Source organism: Ictidomys tridecemlineatus, chromosome Y, assembly GCF_052094955.1.
Source record: "Ictidomys tridecemlineatus isolate mIctTri1 chromosome Y, mIctTri1.hap1, whole genome shotgun sequence".
NCBI classification, from domain to species: domain Eukaryota; kingdom Metazoa; phylum Chordata; class Mammalia; order Rodentia; family Sciuridae; genus Ictidomys; species Ictidomys tridecemlineatus.
Window position 1 is genome coordinate 18,124,158 of NC_135494.1, and position 16,725 is coordinate 18,140,882.

The 16,725-nt window shown below is 47.0% G+C and overlaps 1 protein-coding gene across 2 annotated transcripts; it reads right to left on the reverse strand.

The window, feature by feature from the left end:
- Positions 1-7,223: 7,223 nt before the first annotated feature.
- Positions 7,224-16,513, reverse strand: LOC144372072 (ral guanine nucleotide dissociation stimulator-like). 2 transcript variants are annotated; one of them, XM_078035490.1, is made up of 5 exons: positions 16,302-16,513; positions 14,380-14,893; positions 13,184-13,298; positions 10,786-10,883; positions 7,224-7,521 (listed from the first exon to the last, which is right to left on the reverse strand). In XM_078035490.1, exons 2-5 carry the CDS (start codon positions 14,497-14,499, stop codon positions 7,516-7,518), a joined length of 339 nt encoding a protein of 112 aa, XP_077891616.1. In that variant the 5' UTR covers positions 14,500-14,893; positions 16,302-16,513; the 3' UTR covers positions 7,224-7,515. The 2 variants fall into 2 exon arrangements, with proteins under 2 accessions (XP_077891616.1, XP_077891615.1); XM_078035489.1 differs by lacking the exon at positions 7,224-7,521 and adding an exon at positions 10,227-10,619.
- Positions 16,514-16,725: the final 212 nt, after the last annotated feature.

Consider the following 16,725-nt stretch of genomic DNA (forward strand, 5'->3'; position numbering starts at 1 on the left):
CCGTAGCACAAGAAGAATCAACAAATGGGACTTACTCAAACTAAAAAGTTTTTTCTCAGCAAGAGAAACAATAAGAGAGGTAAATAGGGAGCCTACATCCTGGGAACAAATCTTTCTTCCTCACACTTCAGATAGAGCCCTAATATCCAGAGTATACAAAGAACTCAAAAAGTTAAGCAATAAGAAAACAAATAACCCAATCAACAAATGGGCCAAGGACCTGAATAGACACTTCTCAGAGGAGGACATACAATCAATCAACAAGTACATGAAAAAATGCTCAGCATCGCTACCAGTCAGAGAAATGCAAATCAAAACCACCCTAAGATACCATCTCACTCCAGTAAGATTGGCAGCCATTCTGAAGTCAAACAACAACAAGTGCTGGCAAGGATGTGGGGAAAAATGTACTCTTGTACATTGCTGGTGGGACTGCAAATTGGTGCTGCCAATTTGGAAAGCAGTACAGAGATTCCTGGGAAAGCTAGGAATAAAACCACCATTTGACCCAGCTAATGCCCTTCTCAGACTATGCCCTGAAGACCTTAAAAGAGTGTACTACAGGGATACTGTCACATAGATGTTTATAGCAGCACAATTCACAATAGCTAGACTGTGGAACCAACTTAGATGCCCTTCAATAGATGAATGGATTTAAAAAATGTGGCATTTATACACCATGGAGTATTACTCAGCACTAAAAAATGACAAAATCATGGAATTTGCAGGGAAACGGATGGCACTAGAGCAGATTATGCTTAGTGAAGCTAGCCAATCCCTAAGAAACAAATACCAAATATCTTCTTTGATATATTGAGAGCAACTAAGAACAGAGCAGGGAGGAAGAGAAGGAAGAAAAGATTAACATTAAACAGAGACATGAGGTGGGAGGGAAAGGGAGAGAAAAGGGAAATTGCATGGAAATGGAGGGAGACCCTCATTGTTATACAAAATTACATGTAAGAGGTTGTGAGGGGAATGGGAAAATAAACAAGGAGAGAAATGAATTACAGTAAATGGGGTAGAGAGAGAAGGTGGGAGGGGAGGGGAGGGGGGATAGTGGAGGATAGGAAAGGTAGCAGAATACAACAGTTACTAATAGGGCATTATGTAAAAATGTGGATGTGTAACCGATGTGATTCTGCAATCTGTATACGGGGTAAAAATGGGAGTTCATAACCCACTTGAATCTAATGTGTGAAATATGATATGTCAAGAGCTTTGTAAGGTTTTGAACAACCAATAAAAAAAAACTAGGGAGAGAGGGAGAGCACGCCAGGGAGTGAGCTTTTATTGGTGAATAAACAATTCAAGGGAAAATCCCATCCAGTGAAGGTTAAGGGGGAGCAGAATCCCAAGGTCAAGGACAATGATTGGGTCTTCAGGTCAGTGGCCAGGAGGCATCTGCAGGGACAAGCCCTGGGACCTTGGAAAGGGTGGGGAATGGCTCTGACACATCTGTGTTTGAGCGTCTCTCACCCTGTCAGGGAGGTAAGTCAAATCACGTAGGAGGATGGCCTCTCACAATTGTCAGTGTTTTTTCTTTTTTTTTTTGTTGTTGTTAGAATGAAATTCATAAGTTGGCATTCCATTTTTTTCAGATGTGTAACTAGATGCCATTTAAATTACCCACTCTTAAATGGTAGACATTTTGTACATGAGCACTGACTGTCTGCACCTTTTTGAACAGCCAGTCTGGGCTCAGGAGCCCAAATACCAATGGTTAGCTGGAACATGTTCTTTATTTGGCCTATCCGTCAGTATCCCCTGAGGTCATCTGTTCAATGAGCTTCGTTACTCCTGCTCCCTCACTGGCTTTCATAGAAACCACATACTGTCTATGAATCAGGGACACCAATCCCACAACATTGTGTTCTTTGAGTATCCAAAGTCCCACTTTTCACTTCACCATGCCTGACATAGGCAGTAATATTTATCAGCAAATGTGAGGTTTTCAAAGATCCAATTCTATGTGCTCCTTTCTCAAGGAGCATTAGGCAAGGATATAGCATACATAAATATTAAAAGGCTGTAGTTTTTAAAATGCCATCCATTGAATAGTTGATACATGTCTGAGATACTTTTTATTTTGGAGGAGGTATTATTTAATTATCCAACAGTTACATAATAGTGAAATGAGACACAAAGAATAAAATGCATCCATTTTATTCTTTGTGCCTGATGAATTTTATGAGTAAGGATAAGATACTTCCTTGTTCCAATGAAGATGTTGCCCACTTCTGTGAATGGATGTGGGGTGTCACCTGCTACTTGCATGTCTGCATGTTGTGCTTGACACTAATATCATACTTGGCAGGTGGCAGAAAGTCAATACTGAAGTTAAGCTCTTGTGTTCTACCAGCTGTGCTGCAGATCCTTGGTGTGCCACCTTCTGCAATCCATGCTGCTCTGTTCATGTTCCTATTGACTTCCTGGTGGTGAGTATCATGGTCTCCTGGTCTTGAGAATGGCCAAGCATTGCTCTGTGAATGTGGAAGATGGGCATGTGGAAGGCTCCAGGGAGGAGGGATGATCATGTACTCTAATCCATGTGCCTGTTTAATGACCTGTTTTTCTTTTTTGGTTTTAAGGGAGACAAGGCCCTCAGACACTTCTGTGCAGCTGGGAATGCAGGCTTCTGCTTCACCCTGAAGGAAGCGAAAATGCTCTCTAAGTGTACATCATGCTTAATTTTATGGAAGAATTCTACATCTAGCCAAACCACACGAGATTTCATAAGCCAGCTCAATAACATTTAGAAGATTCATTCTCCAAAGCAGAGTCCTCCCTGTTGAGAGACTTCAATGTGGAGAAAGGAGAGCCCCTCTCTCCTCAGACTCCCTGCTTTGACAACAAGTGCACTGGAGAAGTTTGAATCAAGTGGGAGGCACATGGGCAGGCTTCCTGGATGAGGCCCTATTGAAGGGAGGATGGGATCTGAGGAGTGGACCAGAGAGAGGAAAGATGGGAAAGGGAGGGAAGCTGGCGAGGGCAGGGTGGCAGCATCACTGGAAAAGAGGCCCCAGGAGGAAATGCTACAGACTCTCAGCTGAAGACACCCGTGAGGGCTTGAGATGTTTTCAAGCACAGCCTTCCTTGCCAATATGTGAGCTTCGTGTTCTGCTGGACTTGGATGAGTTTAGTGATAAATGACATGCAGGGACCCACATGCAACAAACACATTTACTGATGGCACAAGGGCTTCAAAGTGAAACTGTGTCTGCCAGTTATTACACATCATTCTGTGGCACTCTAGTTCAAACAGGGACAGCCACAAATTGCTCACTGGGAACCGTCTTTGCTGCCGCAAGTGGACGCTGCTTGCATGAACCGCTTCACTTCTGAACTTCTAAAGTTCTCCTGAGCAAGCATATTCAGAACCCACTTCAGGCCCAATAGGAAAAGTATACCTAGAAGAGAGCCCTTGTAGCTCTGATCACCAACTTTAAAGAGGAAAGCTGCCCTCTGAAGAAAATCCATTTGCCAATGTTTCACTGAAATCAATGGTTCCCCCTTACTCAGAAAACAAAATAGAAACGCAGGAGCCTTCATGAGGGGAACCTGCATTTCTAATGGAACAGATACTTCAGAGAGAAAGTGAGAGTGCCGGCTCTGAGAAGCAGTTCTGCTTCATGCAGCTTCAACCAGAAACAAAACCCAATGTGCTTACAGAGAACAAGACCATTCCTTCAATTGGAAGCTGCCTGCAAAAAATGCTTCCATTCTGCACTTCCAAGCTTTTCTCAGCCAGCACGTTCAGTCAACACTTTACACCCAAAGTGCAAATTGTGCTACCCAGAGAGCCCTTGGACCTAACATCATCACCAGTATTCACATGGAAAGTTGGATGGTTGACAAGATCAATGGCCCAGAGTTTCATTGAAATCTTTTTCTCAATTTTTTTTGAAAACTCACTGGAAATGAAAGGCCCACAAGCAACAAACTCTGCTTTATACAAGACACAGAAACTTCTAAGTAAAGCCCGGGACTGCTGGCTCTAAGAAGGGGTTCCAAATCCTACTAGTTCAACCAAGCCCAAATCCCAATGTGCTCTCTAGGAACACTTTTACATCTTGCAATTGAAGCTGTTTGCATACCCTGCTTCTCTTCTGCACTTCACACTCTAGAGCTGTTTGCACACCCTGGTTCTCTTCTGCACTTCACACTCTTCTAACTGAGCACATTCAGAGAGCAGTGCAGGCTCAATATCCAAAGTGCACTAGCTGGAGAGCCCTTGTACCTTGGAGCAGTTGCTCAAATAGGTCTGATGGGTGGTTCAATTCCTCCATGATTCTTTGGAATCCATTCCTCAAACGGATTCTAAAAACTATCTTGAAATTGCATGAGCCTGACTACAATGACCTCTGCTTTATTGAGTGCATAGATGGTTCCAAGTGAAATGGTACCATCATCTCTGACAAGAGGTTCTGCTTCCTGCATGTTCAACCAGAGAAAAATCGTCATGTGTTCACTGAGAACAAAGCTACTTGTGCACAAAATTTTTCTGTTTTCCCCCTACATATGCATCTCAGGATGCACATTCAGAACACATTTCCTGCAAAAAACATGAGAAAGTATCCTTGCAAAAGTCCACTCTGGTCTAGCATCACCAACATTGATTAGGAAATGAATTGCACAGGTTTCATTGTATTCCCTTGGTCTCCTTTTTCTAAAAACTCATTGAAACTGCAGGTGCCTGACAGCAACCAACTTACCATTGACCAAGAGCACAGTTGTTTCCAATGAAAACTGTGCCTGTTAGCTCTCAGAAGCCATTGGATTTAAGGCTTCTTCAGCCAGGATCAAAGCTCAATGGGCACGATGAGAAAAATGTCATTTCCTAATGTGGAAGCTGCTTGCCAAAATTCTTCTGTGCTGCACTTCCAAAATATTTTCAGGAAGCACACTCAGAGCACAGTTTCAGCCCATATGCAAAGAGTGCTAGCAAGAGTGCCCTTGGACCTAGGTCAGCAACTTGGAGAACTGTGGGCCCACTGGGAAGAGCAATTCCCCAAGGTGGATTGAAATCTATTGCTCAATTGTTTGTCACAGAATTCACTTGAAATCCAAGTGCCTGCCTGCATTGAACTCGCACTGACCAATTGTACAAATACTTCAAAGGGAAACTGCCACCTCTGAGAAGCGGTGGTTCTTCATGCTAGTTTAAGTAGTGACAAACCCCAATGTGCTCACTGAGAATAAAATGAGCTCCTGAATGTTGAGGCTGCTGAGAGACTGCTTTACTTTTGCACTCCCAAACTACTCTCAGCAAGCACATTCAGAACCGAGGTCAGGCCCAAAATACAATGTTGGCTGACAAGAGAGGCCTTGCACCCAGGATCACCAATTTTGAGAAGGCAATGAGGACTGCTGAAAAGATGAACTCCACAAAATTCCATGGAAACCCACTCATCGGACCTTTCTGAGAACACTTGAAATGCAGGTTTCTGCATGCAAGGAACTGTGTGTGACAGATGGCAAAGTTTGCCAAATGCAAACATGCCTACCAGCTCTGAGAAGCCATTCTCATTCACACTTCTTCAACCTGGGAAAAATCCCCATGTGCTCACTGAGAACAAGTTAGCTTGTGCTACTTGAAGCTGCTTCCACAAACAGTTTTACTTCTGCACTTCTAAGCTGTTCTCATCAAGCACATTCAGAGCACAGTTCAGGAATGAAACACAAAGTGCACCAGAAAGAGATCACCAACTTGCAGGAGGAAAGAGGACCAGCTGAGAAGATCAGTTCTCCAAAGTCTCACTGACATCCACTTATCACATTTGTTTACAATATACACTTGAAGTGCAGGTACCCAAATGAGTGAACTGTTTTTGATCAATGGCACAGAGGCTTCAATGTGAAAGCATGCCTGTCACCTGTAAGGAGCAATTTTTCTTTCTTCTAGCTCACACAGAAGAAAACACCATGTGCCTACTTACAACAAAGTTAGTCTTGCAAGTTGAAACTGCTTGCAGCAAATGGCTTCCATTCCCCACTTGCAGCCATCAGTGGTTGACAGATGGCACAGAGGCTTCAATGTAAAACCGTGAATGCCAATCATTACAAGTGCTTCTGACACACTCTAGTGCAACCAGGGAAAGCCCAAAGTGGTCAATGAGAACACACTTTGTACCTGAAAGTGGAAGCAGCTTGCATAAACTGCTTCAGATAGAAAATTCCAAGCTCTTCTCAGCAAGCACATTCAGAAAACAGTTCTGGCCCAATGGAAAAAGGGACCTAGCAAGAGGATCCCATACATATGATTACCTTCATAAGGTAGCTTCCCAACTTCTGTGTGGAACTGTGTTTCTCCTTGGCCCTTATGCTGTTTTGGAGACCACTAGCTCAGCTTTGTGCAGGATCATCAGACCTGGACTTTTGGCAAGACCTGTACAGCCCTCACACATGCTCAGATGCTACAGGACTTTGCAGACCAGTCCAGGCAACAGTAGGCATCCATTCATTGTCTGCAGTCTACAGATTCCTAGATGCATGGCATTCATTATCATCAAATGCAGAATTTTCATCAAAAACCATATATATATGTATGTATATATATATATATTTCCAATCTGAATCAAGAAAATCAGAAATATCCCCAAATCCAAAGAGTGGATCTCCTTTGTGATGCTACCAGTGGAAAATTTCACAGCTGACCTCATGGGATGGTACACAGTGAAAACACAGCTGCATGAAAAATATTACATGACATGACCTTCTGGTTATGTAGAAAGTGGCATGTGAAGTACACATGCATGTCTTCTTCAGACATGGGATTCATTTGCAAGACACCTTATCAATGGAAAATACTCCACAATGGGAGAAATCAGAACCACATCTCCAAAGTATTTCAGAAGAGACCAACTCCATCTGTGTATCTATCGCTCAGTCAGTGTGTGTGCTCTAGTGTGTGTGTGTGTGTGTGTGTGTGTGTGTGTGTGCGCGCTCTAGTGTGTCTTTGTTTGTATTTGTACCAAGATAGCCGATACTTCATTGCCCCCATTGGAAAACTGACTCAGATAATGCCATCTGCCAAACTCCTAAAAACCAAACTTCTTGCTAATACAAGGAAACATTCCTTCCTGTTGGTTTGGATGTGTCCTTTAGGAATCACTGCTACATTTAGTATACTCAAATCATCACAGTAGATCAGGAAACAGAAACATATATATTTTAAAATAATAATATATTAATGGAAACAACAAATACAGGATAGAGTAACAACTAGGTTACTAAACAAGGTCAAGGACAATGGCAAACTATAGATACAAACTTTGAAGAAAATAATTATCAATGTAAATATTCCTGGGCTGCCTCAGCCCTGCCCAGGCACACAGCAGCAGAATGGTTTTGCAAGCATCCTCAGGAGGGCTGGAGCCTTCTTTGTAGGACGAGAGGGAGGTTGAGGCTGGATCCACTCATCATTATTTTTGGGGAGGCTCCTTTTCCTCAGCACGAAGATGGGTTTTCTGTGAGGGTTCTTTGCGTAAAATACGTTGGCCTGCGCTGGAATCCTCAGCTCTGGAAAGAGAGGGGTATACAAAATAAGGTGGCTCAGGAGGTGCTCTCTGGGACACCCCAACATCTGAGAGCCTGTGCCAGAAAAGGCCAGAGCCACACACCTGAGAGCTCTCCAATTCAGCACCAATACCAACAAGACAGCCTCCACAGTCCTCCCTGAGGAAGAACTAGGCAGAGCACTTCCACAGACCTAATGTCGGTTCCTACCAAAAGCTTTGGACTCCAGAACATCCCAGGTCCTCTTACATCTGCCAAAGTACACCACTAGGGTTTGCATCTGAAATCTCCCACAAAAGGCTCCTGTGCCGAAGATTCAGTGCACACATGAGCCATCTTCATGAGTGGGTTTGGAGGGAAGCATTGGATGGTGAGTGCTCTGGTGTCAACATAAAATTCTCATTCAAGATGAATACACTACTGGGAGGTGGGAGGGACTGGAAGAAAGGTTGAGCATGGTTGGAGGAAGACCTAAACAGGAGTGCACCTGGGCAATAATACCTTGATCCTGTAGGCTCCACTGAATCCTCATTCTCCAAGTAGAGGTCCTCCTTCTCCATCTTTCTCTCTCTCCCTCTCTCCCAGCCTTGTTCTCTCTCTCTCCCAGTCTATGCCTGTTTGGCAAGGGCTGAGAAGCTCTCCACTGCCACACACTAGAGCTTTATAGACAGCCTCAGTACACAACCAAAGAGAAAGTTGTGAAAGCCAGAGAAAAGGCCTAGGATTCCTCAAGTATGGCCACAGTGAGGACAGGCTGACCAGCACAAATACCACATTAGAGCCATGCTTCTGCATTGGTGGAGCCCACCTCCATGTGAACCAGGCTTCTGAGAATGGAGGCCACATTCCAAATGCTGCCCTATTGAGAACAATGGTTCCAAAGGCCAGCAAAGGGAATGCTTCCCTCCAACATGGTGTATGGTCCAGTGGTGCCATGACCCCAAGTGGGAGAATACAACAGCCCGCTTCTCCTTCCTCTGAACACGTGTTTCCTGTCACCCTCCTCTAACCTAGAGCCTGTTCTCCATCCCTTCTGGGTTGGATGTGAAGATCTCTGCTATGAATTTCTAAGGCTACCAAGGCCCCAGACAGACTTCCTCTTCCATTGATTCTACTAACCTAACAGTAGGTTAAGATAGGAGACAAGTGATTCTAGAACTCATAGGGATGGTGGTCTTCAGCATACATAGGCTGGGATAATGGCTGCTGTGGTGTTTGGCTCACAAAACCCAACCAACCAACCAACGAAAAAGTGCTGGCATTATTATCAGATGAGCTTTGTGGCTATGTGCTCAGGAAGCCCTCATCTGACTTTAGTTAGGGATCACAACCTGGCTATTGTGATCACTCCTTGGCAAGTGAACTCAGGTACAGAAGACCATGGAATTATGCAAAGACAGATGATTCAAGCTGTCTCCCAGGCTGTGTTTTCTTCCCAATTTCATCCTGTTACTGCTTGCTAGAATCCTGGCAATGCTCTGCCAAGGCAGAGGTTTTCTGGTCACACAGAAGGCTTTCAATCCTACTGCTTCAGTCCACAAAATGCCAGTTCCCTCTTTAGCCCATGCATTCCATGTTCCTCTGAAACCACTCCTATCCCAGACCATGAAAGCATACTGCTCCTGGAAAGAGGCTTTCCTCCTCACTCCTCAAAGATGTCAGCTTTGGATGCCTGTTCATGTACAGGGGAGGCACCTGGTGGGGAGCCACAATATCCACTGGGGTATACCATTGGACCTCGAGACCTTCCACCAGCAGAAGTGCAGTTGGCTTTGTGCACGAACCCAACACACCTATTGGAGTGTTCTTGGGGGTCAGAGACTACACTTTGGTGCTAAGAGTTGACCTGAGTCCACATCCTGACCCTTGCTCTCTGCCATCTGATTGTCCCACTTACTGTGACGGTGAGAGATGATTTGGCCCAGATCATAATCCTCCGGCTTCTCCTGAGTAAGCAAGTGTAGGTCGAGGGCCCTGCAGATGACGACAGGAGCCCGATCTTGGCAGGTCACCTGGAGCAGCATGGAAGACAGGCCTTCAGGAAATGGGCCTTGAAGTGACTACTAAAGGACAGTGGGCAGGGGCATTCTGGAGGCACCTCCACTCTAAATACAAGGGCAACATCAATGACCCTACTACCTGAAGCTGACCTCCTGCTCATTTCGTGGGCTCTTCCCATAGGCTACTAGCCCAATCCTTGTACATAACTTCCTGGACCTGCCATTGCTCTTTGTGCAGCTGCACTTCTCTCCAAGTGAAAGGACCCCACTACCTGCATACAGATGCAATCTCATCCCACAAGTTGAGAGGAATTGGACAATAGCCTACAAGATCCCAGGTCCGCCCGAGGATGCAGGCGGCATTGGGAATGGCCTAGGCACAAAACCTACAGGCTTTGGTCTGGATTGCCAGGGCCCAAATCAGACCCAGGAACATGACCACACACAGGAGTGCTGAAACATAGCCAAGAGAGCTCCTGGCCTCCAGAGGCTCAGTGCTGGCTGGGGTGTAGGAGGGCACCTCATCCAGCAAGGGTGGTCATTGGGTTACCTGGACATTTAGTGTGCTTGCTCCACATCCATACTGACTCTGCAGAGAGACCCTCTCAGCTCCTTGTTCAAGGAACATGCAGAACCTCACACTGCTGTCCTCCTCCATAGACCTTAGCATCCCATAGAGTGGAACCTGCAATCTAGGTCCTGGCCTGTTCTCATCTGTCACCTATACCTGCCTCTGCCCTTCTGGACTGCATGCTGCCACCTGACACACAGACTCCCTCAGACATGGCGGTGGACAAGCTTCTGCTCTCCCTCATCTCAGCTCCAGCCCTTCACACTGACCTCTCCCTTCTTGATTCCCCTCTATCCTCCTGATCATCCAGAAGCTCCAAATTCAAGAGGGCATGAGTAGTCCATGGTATTGGACCAGTGTCTGCTCCCCACCCAGGTGTAAGCACCAGGGGACACCCCTGCTCCCAGGCTTACCAGGACCTTCTTGGCCATCTTTGGACTTTGTATTTCTAAGTGGACACGAATTAAGCAGGTGTCTCCCACCTGCTTGTGGGAATGCGGCCTGGAGGACTTGCAGGTTGATTCTGAGAACTGTGGGGGATGGAACATCAGCAAACCCAGAAACAGAAAGCCACCCCAGCCTGTCAGTTGGCTCTATGGGCTTCTAGCACATATGTCCAGGTGCTGAGGCTTCTTATTTCCCCAGGTGGGAGTGGAATGGCAGCACAAGTACAGCTTGAATAAGGTAGGTGTTTACCTCCTTTCTCTTGACCTCGCGGCGTTTCCTCACGATGAAATATTTTATCCGCGGGGTCCTAGACTGATACATGGGTGAGTGGTCAGGGGCCTTGATTTCTGCAGAGCAAAGTGGAGAGAATTGTTAGATGGCACTCAAGGATTTTACCACAAAACACACACAACCCCTGAGAGTCTCCGCCAGGGCGAGCCTGCACCAGAATTGAGAGCCCTCCTATCCAGCTACAGTGCCACCAAAGACTCCCTCAGTGATTCTTCCCTGGAGAAGATGATGTACAGGATTCTAAACCAAAAGAGCACCAGGCAATGGAAACAGCACCTTGGGCCCAGAACTTCTCAGTGCAGGTTGGATCTGCCAAAGGGACACTGCTAGGCTCTGCATCAGGATTGGCAAAGGCTCCTGTGCTTAGGCCTTTCTCCCCAGGGCAGCCATGCTCACACATGGGCATTCAGGGAAGCGTTGGATGGTGGGCGAATTCATCCCCTTGCCCTGGATGAATCCACTCATGGATGACTACGTGGAGGGGAGGTGGTATCCATCAGAGGTGTGTTGGGCATGGACATGGGAGGACTTCAGCAGGGTGGTGCCCTGGAGAACTCTATTGTTTTCTAGGTTCGCTCTCCTTCCCCTTGTTTCTCATCATGAGCTGTCTGCTTGGTACTTTTATTCTGGTTTTTGTTCTACTTCTGGCTCTTCTTTCTGTCCTGCATCTTCTTGTAGTTCTTTCTGGGTCTTTTTCTTGTTCTTACATGGTTCCTTCTTGTTCTTCTTCTTGTGTATCTCCCTCCACCGTTCCTTCTGTTCACTTCCTTCTTTTTCTTCTTCTTCCTCCTGCTCTTCATCGTGTGATCCTCTCCCCACTCAGTTGTGTCCTCTTTCTCCTCCTCCTTCTCCTTATATCTCTGGCAATGGAGGGGCATCCTGAAGAGTTCAAATCTATCACACTCTTCTGCCCAGATGCAGCCTCTGTTCAGTAGTCCAAGATGAAATCAGTTCTCAATCAATGGCCAGGAGTGAAACCAAGACCAAAGACAAGTGACTTCCTTTCTTTGTCATTGTCACAGTCAGGAAAGACTTCCTAACAGACACCGTATTCTGGGTAGGCTTCTACCTGTGGAAGTCCGCACCTCATCTGGACCAGGATTGCTAAAATAGTTTCCACCTCCATAAAGTTTCCCCAATGAAAACAAGGTTTCCAAAATCTAGGAGAGGGCCAGCATCCCTGCCACCCTCCTGCCATAAGGCATAGATGCCATCACACCTAGTGGGTTCCAGGCCCCCCGTAGTCCTCCCTTTTGACGTCTGTTACACACAAACCTCCCCTGGTCTGGAGCCTGCTCTCAACTGATGCTTGGGTTGAAAGTCTGTTTCTGAAATCATCTTCGTAGATTCTCAGTTTGGTAATTCCTTATTGACTGGCTTATTTTTGTACTAGGGATAAAACCAGAGGCAATTAAGCACTGAGACCATTCCCAGGCCTTTTTACTTGGGTACAGGGTCTCCCTAAGTTTCTGAGGTTGTTTGGAAATCCCCATCCTCCTGCACTGCCTCCCAAGTCCCTGAGATTCACAGACACTGCCCCTTGCCCAGCTCCTTGCACCTCAGTCTTCCTCATGTGTGAGACAGAGCCAACCCAATGAGGTGGTGTGGGAAAATTGGAAAACTCACTTACGTGCCCTACAGATGGTGGGTTCTATTGTGGACAGGCTGGGATGGTGAAGGCTAGGAGTGTCTGGCTCACAAGAAAGGAAAGAGCACTGGAATTGTGGACAGCTCAGCATTGTGGCCTCTGTTCTTCAGAGCCCTTCTTTGTTGCTGGAAGGAATAATAACCTGGCCATTCTGATATCTTCAGGAGATGGGCACCCAGGCACAGAGGACTTGGAATTGTTCCCAAAAGAACCCAAACAGGCTGTCCCCTAGGCTTGACTTCCTCTTCACTGAGTCCTGTTCCCAGTTGCTGCAATCCTGACATTCCTGTGAGTAGGCAGGACTTCTCATATCCTGGCCATGGATTGGGACCTGTGCTGCTTCTGTCCATAGCAATGCTGATCCAATCAGGACCCATGTTCTCCTCCTCTTCATTTGAAGGCATCCTTATCAGTGAGCCATAAACCAAACTGATGATGGATTGAGCCTCTCTCTGCCTTGCCCTCATGGATATTAGCTTCACATTGCCAGACCAGGTCCAGGGGAGAACACATTTAGGGAGGTTCAGCAGCCCCCTTGGGCCTCATTGAGCACCTCCACATTGGACACGCCCATCACTGCACTTGGTCTCCTGCACCAGGCCCACCACACTTTGGTATTTTGTGGCCAAGGCCCACTTTCTCTTGGCTGTGATTTATCCTGAGCCCACTGTGGATCATGTCTCCCCACTGTCTGATTGTCCTACTTACTCTCATGCAGAGGAATCATTCTCAGCATCTCAAAGTTGTCCACATCCTCATGCTGCAACAAATTTTGGTCCAAGGCCCTGCGGATGAGGCTCTTCACTGTATCCACACTGGTCACCTGGATCAGGGTGGAATAAATATCATCAGAGAATGGCTTTTAGAGGAGCTACCCAGAAGACTGTGGTCAAACATTCAGGAGAAATCTCAGCTACATATACAAGGGCACAATCTTGTTATCCTGCTACCTGAGTGTGTCCTCCATATACCACCTGGGTTCTTGCAACGTGCTACTAGAACAATCTTGGTACAAATATCTGCCTGTACCTGCCATCTCCCCTCCCCCTGGGGAGCCACATTCCACTCAGGTCAAAGGACCAAACTGCCTATGCACAGACATACTCTCATCTCACTGAGACGAGAGCAATGGGCCAGGGATCTGTGCACCAAGTGTGCTCTGGGGTTCAGGCTGCCTTTGTGCGTGGAAGAGGCAGACGCACTGAAAATTTTGGTCCTGACTGCCACTACACAAAACAGACTCAGATACAAGAGTGTGTACTTGAGTGCTTCATGATAGCCTTGAGAGGCCCTGGCCTCTGGAAGCTCGGTGGGGGTCTGGTTGTAATGATGTACTTGACTCAGCACTGGCAGTCACTGAACGTGTCTTCTCTGCAGCTGGACACCTGCAGCATTAGCGTGTCTACTGCACATCCATAGAAATTCTGCCAAGAACCCCTTTAGCTCCGCATTTACATACATGCAAAGGCTAACATTCTGAAGCTTTGGCAGGACCCCCCAGGTGATCCCGACCCCAAATTCCCACACCTAGTCATGCTAAGGAGGTTCTCTTCCCTGCTACAGGAACACATCCCCTCCTACACATGTGACAAGTCACTGCCACCTCCTCTGCTCCAACCTCACTCATTGAGAATACCAAGTTCTAGGCACTGCAGCCTGCACCCTGGACATATCTCTGACTTCATCTGTCCACAGAACTTCCGTCTGCACTTCTGGCCTGCAAAACCCACACTACAACACCCACTCACCACTGGAGCTGGGCATGCTGATGCTCTCCCTCCTCAGGTCAAGCCCTTAAGATGGACCTCTCTCTTCTTTATTTCCCATCACAGCCCCGGGGTTGGCTGTGTCTCCTGCCTTCCACTGTGTGGACACCCAGGAGGCAGCCCTACTGTCGGGCTTACCAGGATGCGCTTTGACTCTCTCTCGCTCTGTCCCTCTAGGAGGATATAAATAAAGCGGTTGTCTTCCACCTGCTCGCTGGAGTGAAGCAGTGAGGAGCTGCTACTGGTGACTTTTCTCATGCAGCACTCATTGCTTTGGGTGGCCTGGGGCAATGATCCTGCAGCCACTGCAGAGCTGCTGCTCACAGCTGCTGGGGTCCTGGATGCCACTGCCACAGAAGGCTCCAAGAACTGTGGGGGATGACAACATCAGCAAAGCCCAGCACCTGCACCCCACCCAGCCTGGCAGTTGGCTCTGTGGGCATTCTACAACATCCATCCAGAACCTGAGGTTCTTGTCCCCTTGGAGGATGTGGAGTGGCACCAGGAGTAAAGAGTGAAGAAGGTGACTGTTTACCTCCTTTGGCTTGACCTTCAACGACTTGCTGGCATCTGTTTCCCGAAGAAGAAATTTCATAATGCACTCCTCCAATCAGGCCGTAATATACTTTTGCATCAGCAGGGACCCTCAGCTCTGGAGAGGCAGGGGCAGAGGCGTGGTAGGTGACACTCAAAAAATACACTACCCAACATCCCCCACAACTGAGAGCCTCTGCCAGCTCAGGTCTCACACACAGACCTGAGAGCCCCCGAATCCAGCTACTGTTCCACCAAAGACTCCCCACTGATTCCTCCCTGAGGACCCTCTATGCACAGGAGGTCCACTACAGGAACACCTTTCAAGGAAATAGCCCCTTGTACCCCAGACTCTCTTAGTTCACGTTGGACCCAACAAAGAGAAACAGCTAGACTTTGTATCTGGATTGGTCCCCAAAGACTCATGTGTTCAAGGTTTTCTCCCCACTGCAGCAATGATCACAGGTGGGTTTGGGGAAAAGCATTTGATGGTGGGTGCCTCCACCTTGCCAGTGGATTCATCCACTCATACAGGGCTACACTAATTGGAGGGGTATGGTTTGGAGGTGTGTTGAGCATGGGTGGAGGATGTCCACAGCAGGGCTGTGCCATCCAGAGCAATATATTTCTCTTGAATTCCCCACTACTGCGTTTCCTGCTCATGAGTATAATTCTCATTCACATTTTTAATCAATGTATTGTTATACTTCTTGTTCACCTTGTGTTTCTCCTTCTTGTTCTTGTTCTTCTTCATCTTCTCCTCATGCTTCTTCTTATAGTCATCTTGAACTTCTTATTCATGGTCTTCTCCTTCAACTTATTTTCATTTTTCTACTCCTCCTTCTCCTTCTCCTCCTCCTCCTCCTCCGCCTCCTCCTCCTCCTTCTCCTTCTTCTTCTTCTTCTTCTTCTTCTTCTTCTTCTTCTTCTTCTTCTTCTTCTTCTTCTTCTTCTTCTCTCTCTCTCTCTCTCTCTCTCTCTCTCTCTCTCTCTCTCTCTCTCTCTCTCTCTCTCCCTATCTCCCTCCCTCCCTCCCTCTCTCTCTCCAAGAACAGTCTACAAGCTGTGAAGGGTTCTATTCTAATACACACTTCTCTCTAGAAATGGCTTCTGGTCCTAAGTGGACTCAGTTTGCAATGAATAAAAAGATTGGAAGCCAGAAATGATTCTTCATTGAACTGCTTTTCTCATGTACTCATCTAGGTCAGGAAAGGCTGCCAAAGTAGGCACCCTGTGGTTGTCTGTCTTCTTTGACACAAGACAAAGAAGCCTCTCTTCTTGGCCCTTTGTGGATAATAGCTTTGCAATGCCTCCTCAGGCCAAGGAAAGAACACGATAGGCAGGTCCACAGCCCCTGGGGAACATGAAGAACCTGCAGATTTATGCCCCATCATTACACTTTGTTTTGTGCACAAGTCCCACCATACTCTTCCTGGGCATTGGGCCAATGCACACTGTGTTTTGTCTCCCAGTTATCGTGAGCCCACTGTGACTCACTGCTCCCTACCCTCTGATGGTTCCACTTACTCTGATGGTTCCAGACAATATGCAGAAGCTCATAGTTTTTTGGATCCTTCTGCTGGAGCAAGTGTACATCTAAGGCCTTGTGGATTACGACTGGAGTCCTGTCCTGGGAGGTCACCTGAGCAGGGTTGGAGAAAGCTCATCAGAGAGGGAATTTGGGAGTAGCTACCCAGAGGACAGTGCTCGAGGACAATCAGAGACAAGAGAGCTCTCAACACAAGGGCACCATCTTGATACTGCTACCTGAGGCCTTCATGTGATCATGTGGGGTCTTCCTATGAGCCTCTAGTCCAATCTTGGTACAAGAGTTTGCTTCAACCTGCTATGCCCTACAGGGACAAGGCAATAAGGACCAAAAGGCACACTCTAGTCCCCCCAGATGGGAGGAATGGTCCAGTGGACTTCCATATCCCTGCTCTGGTCTGGG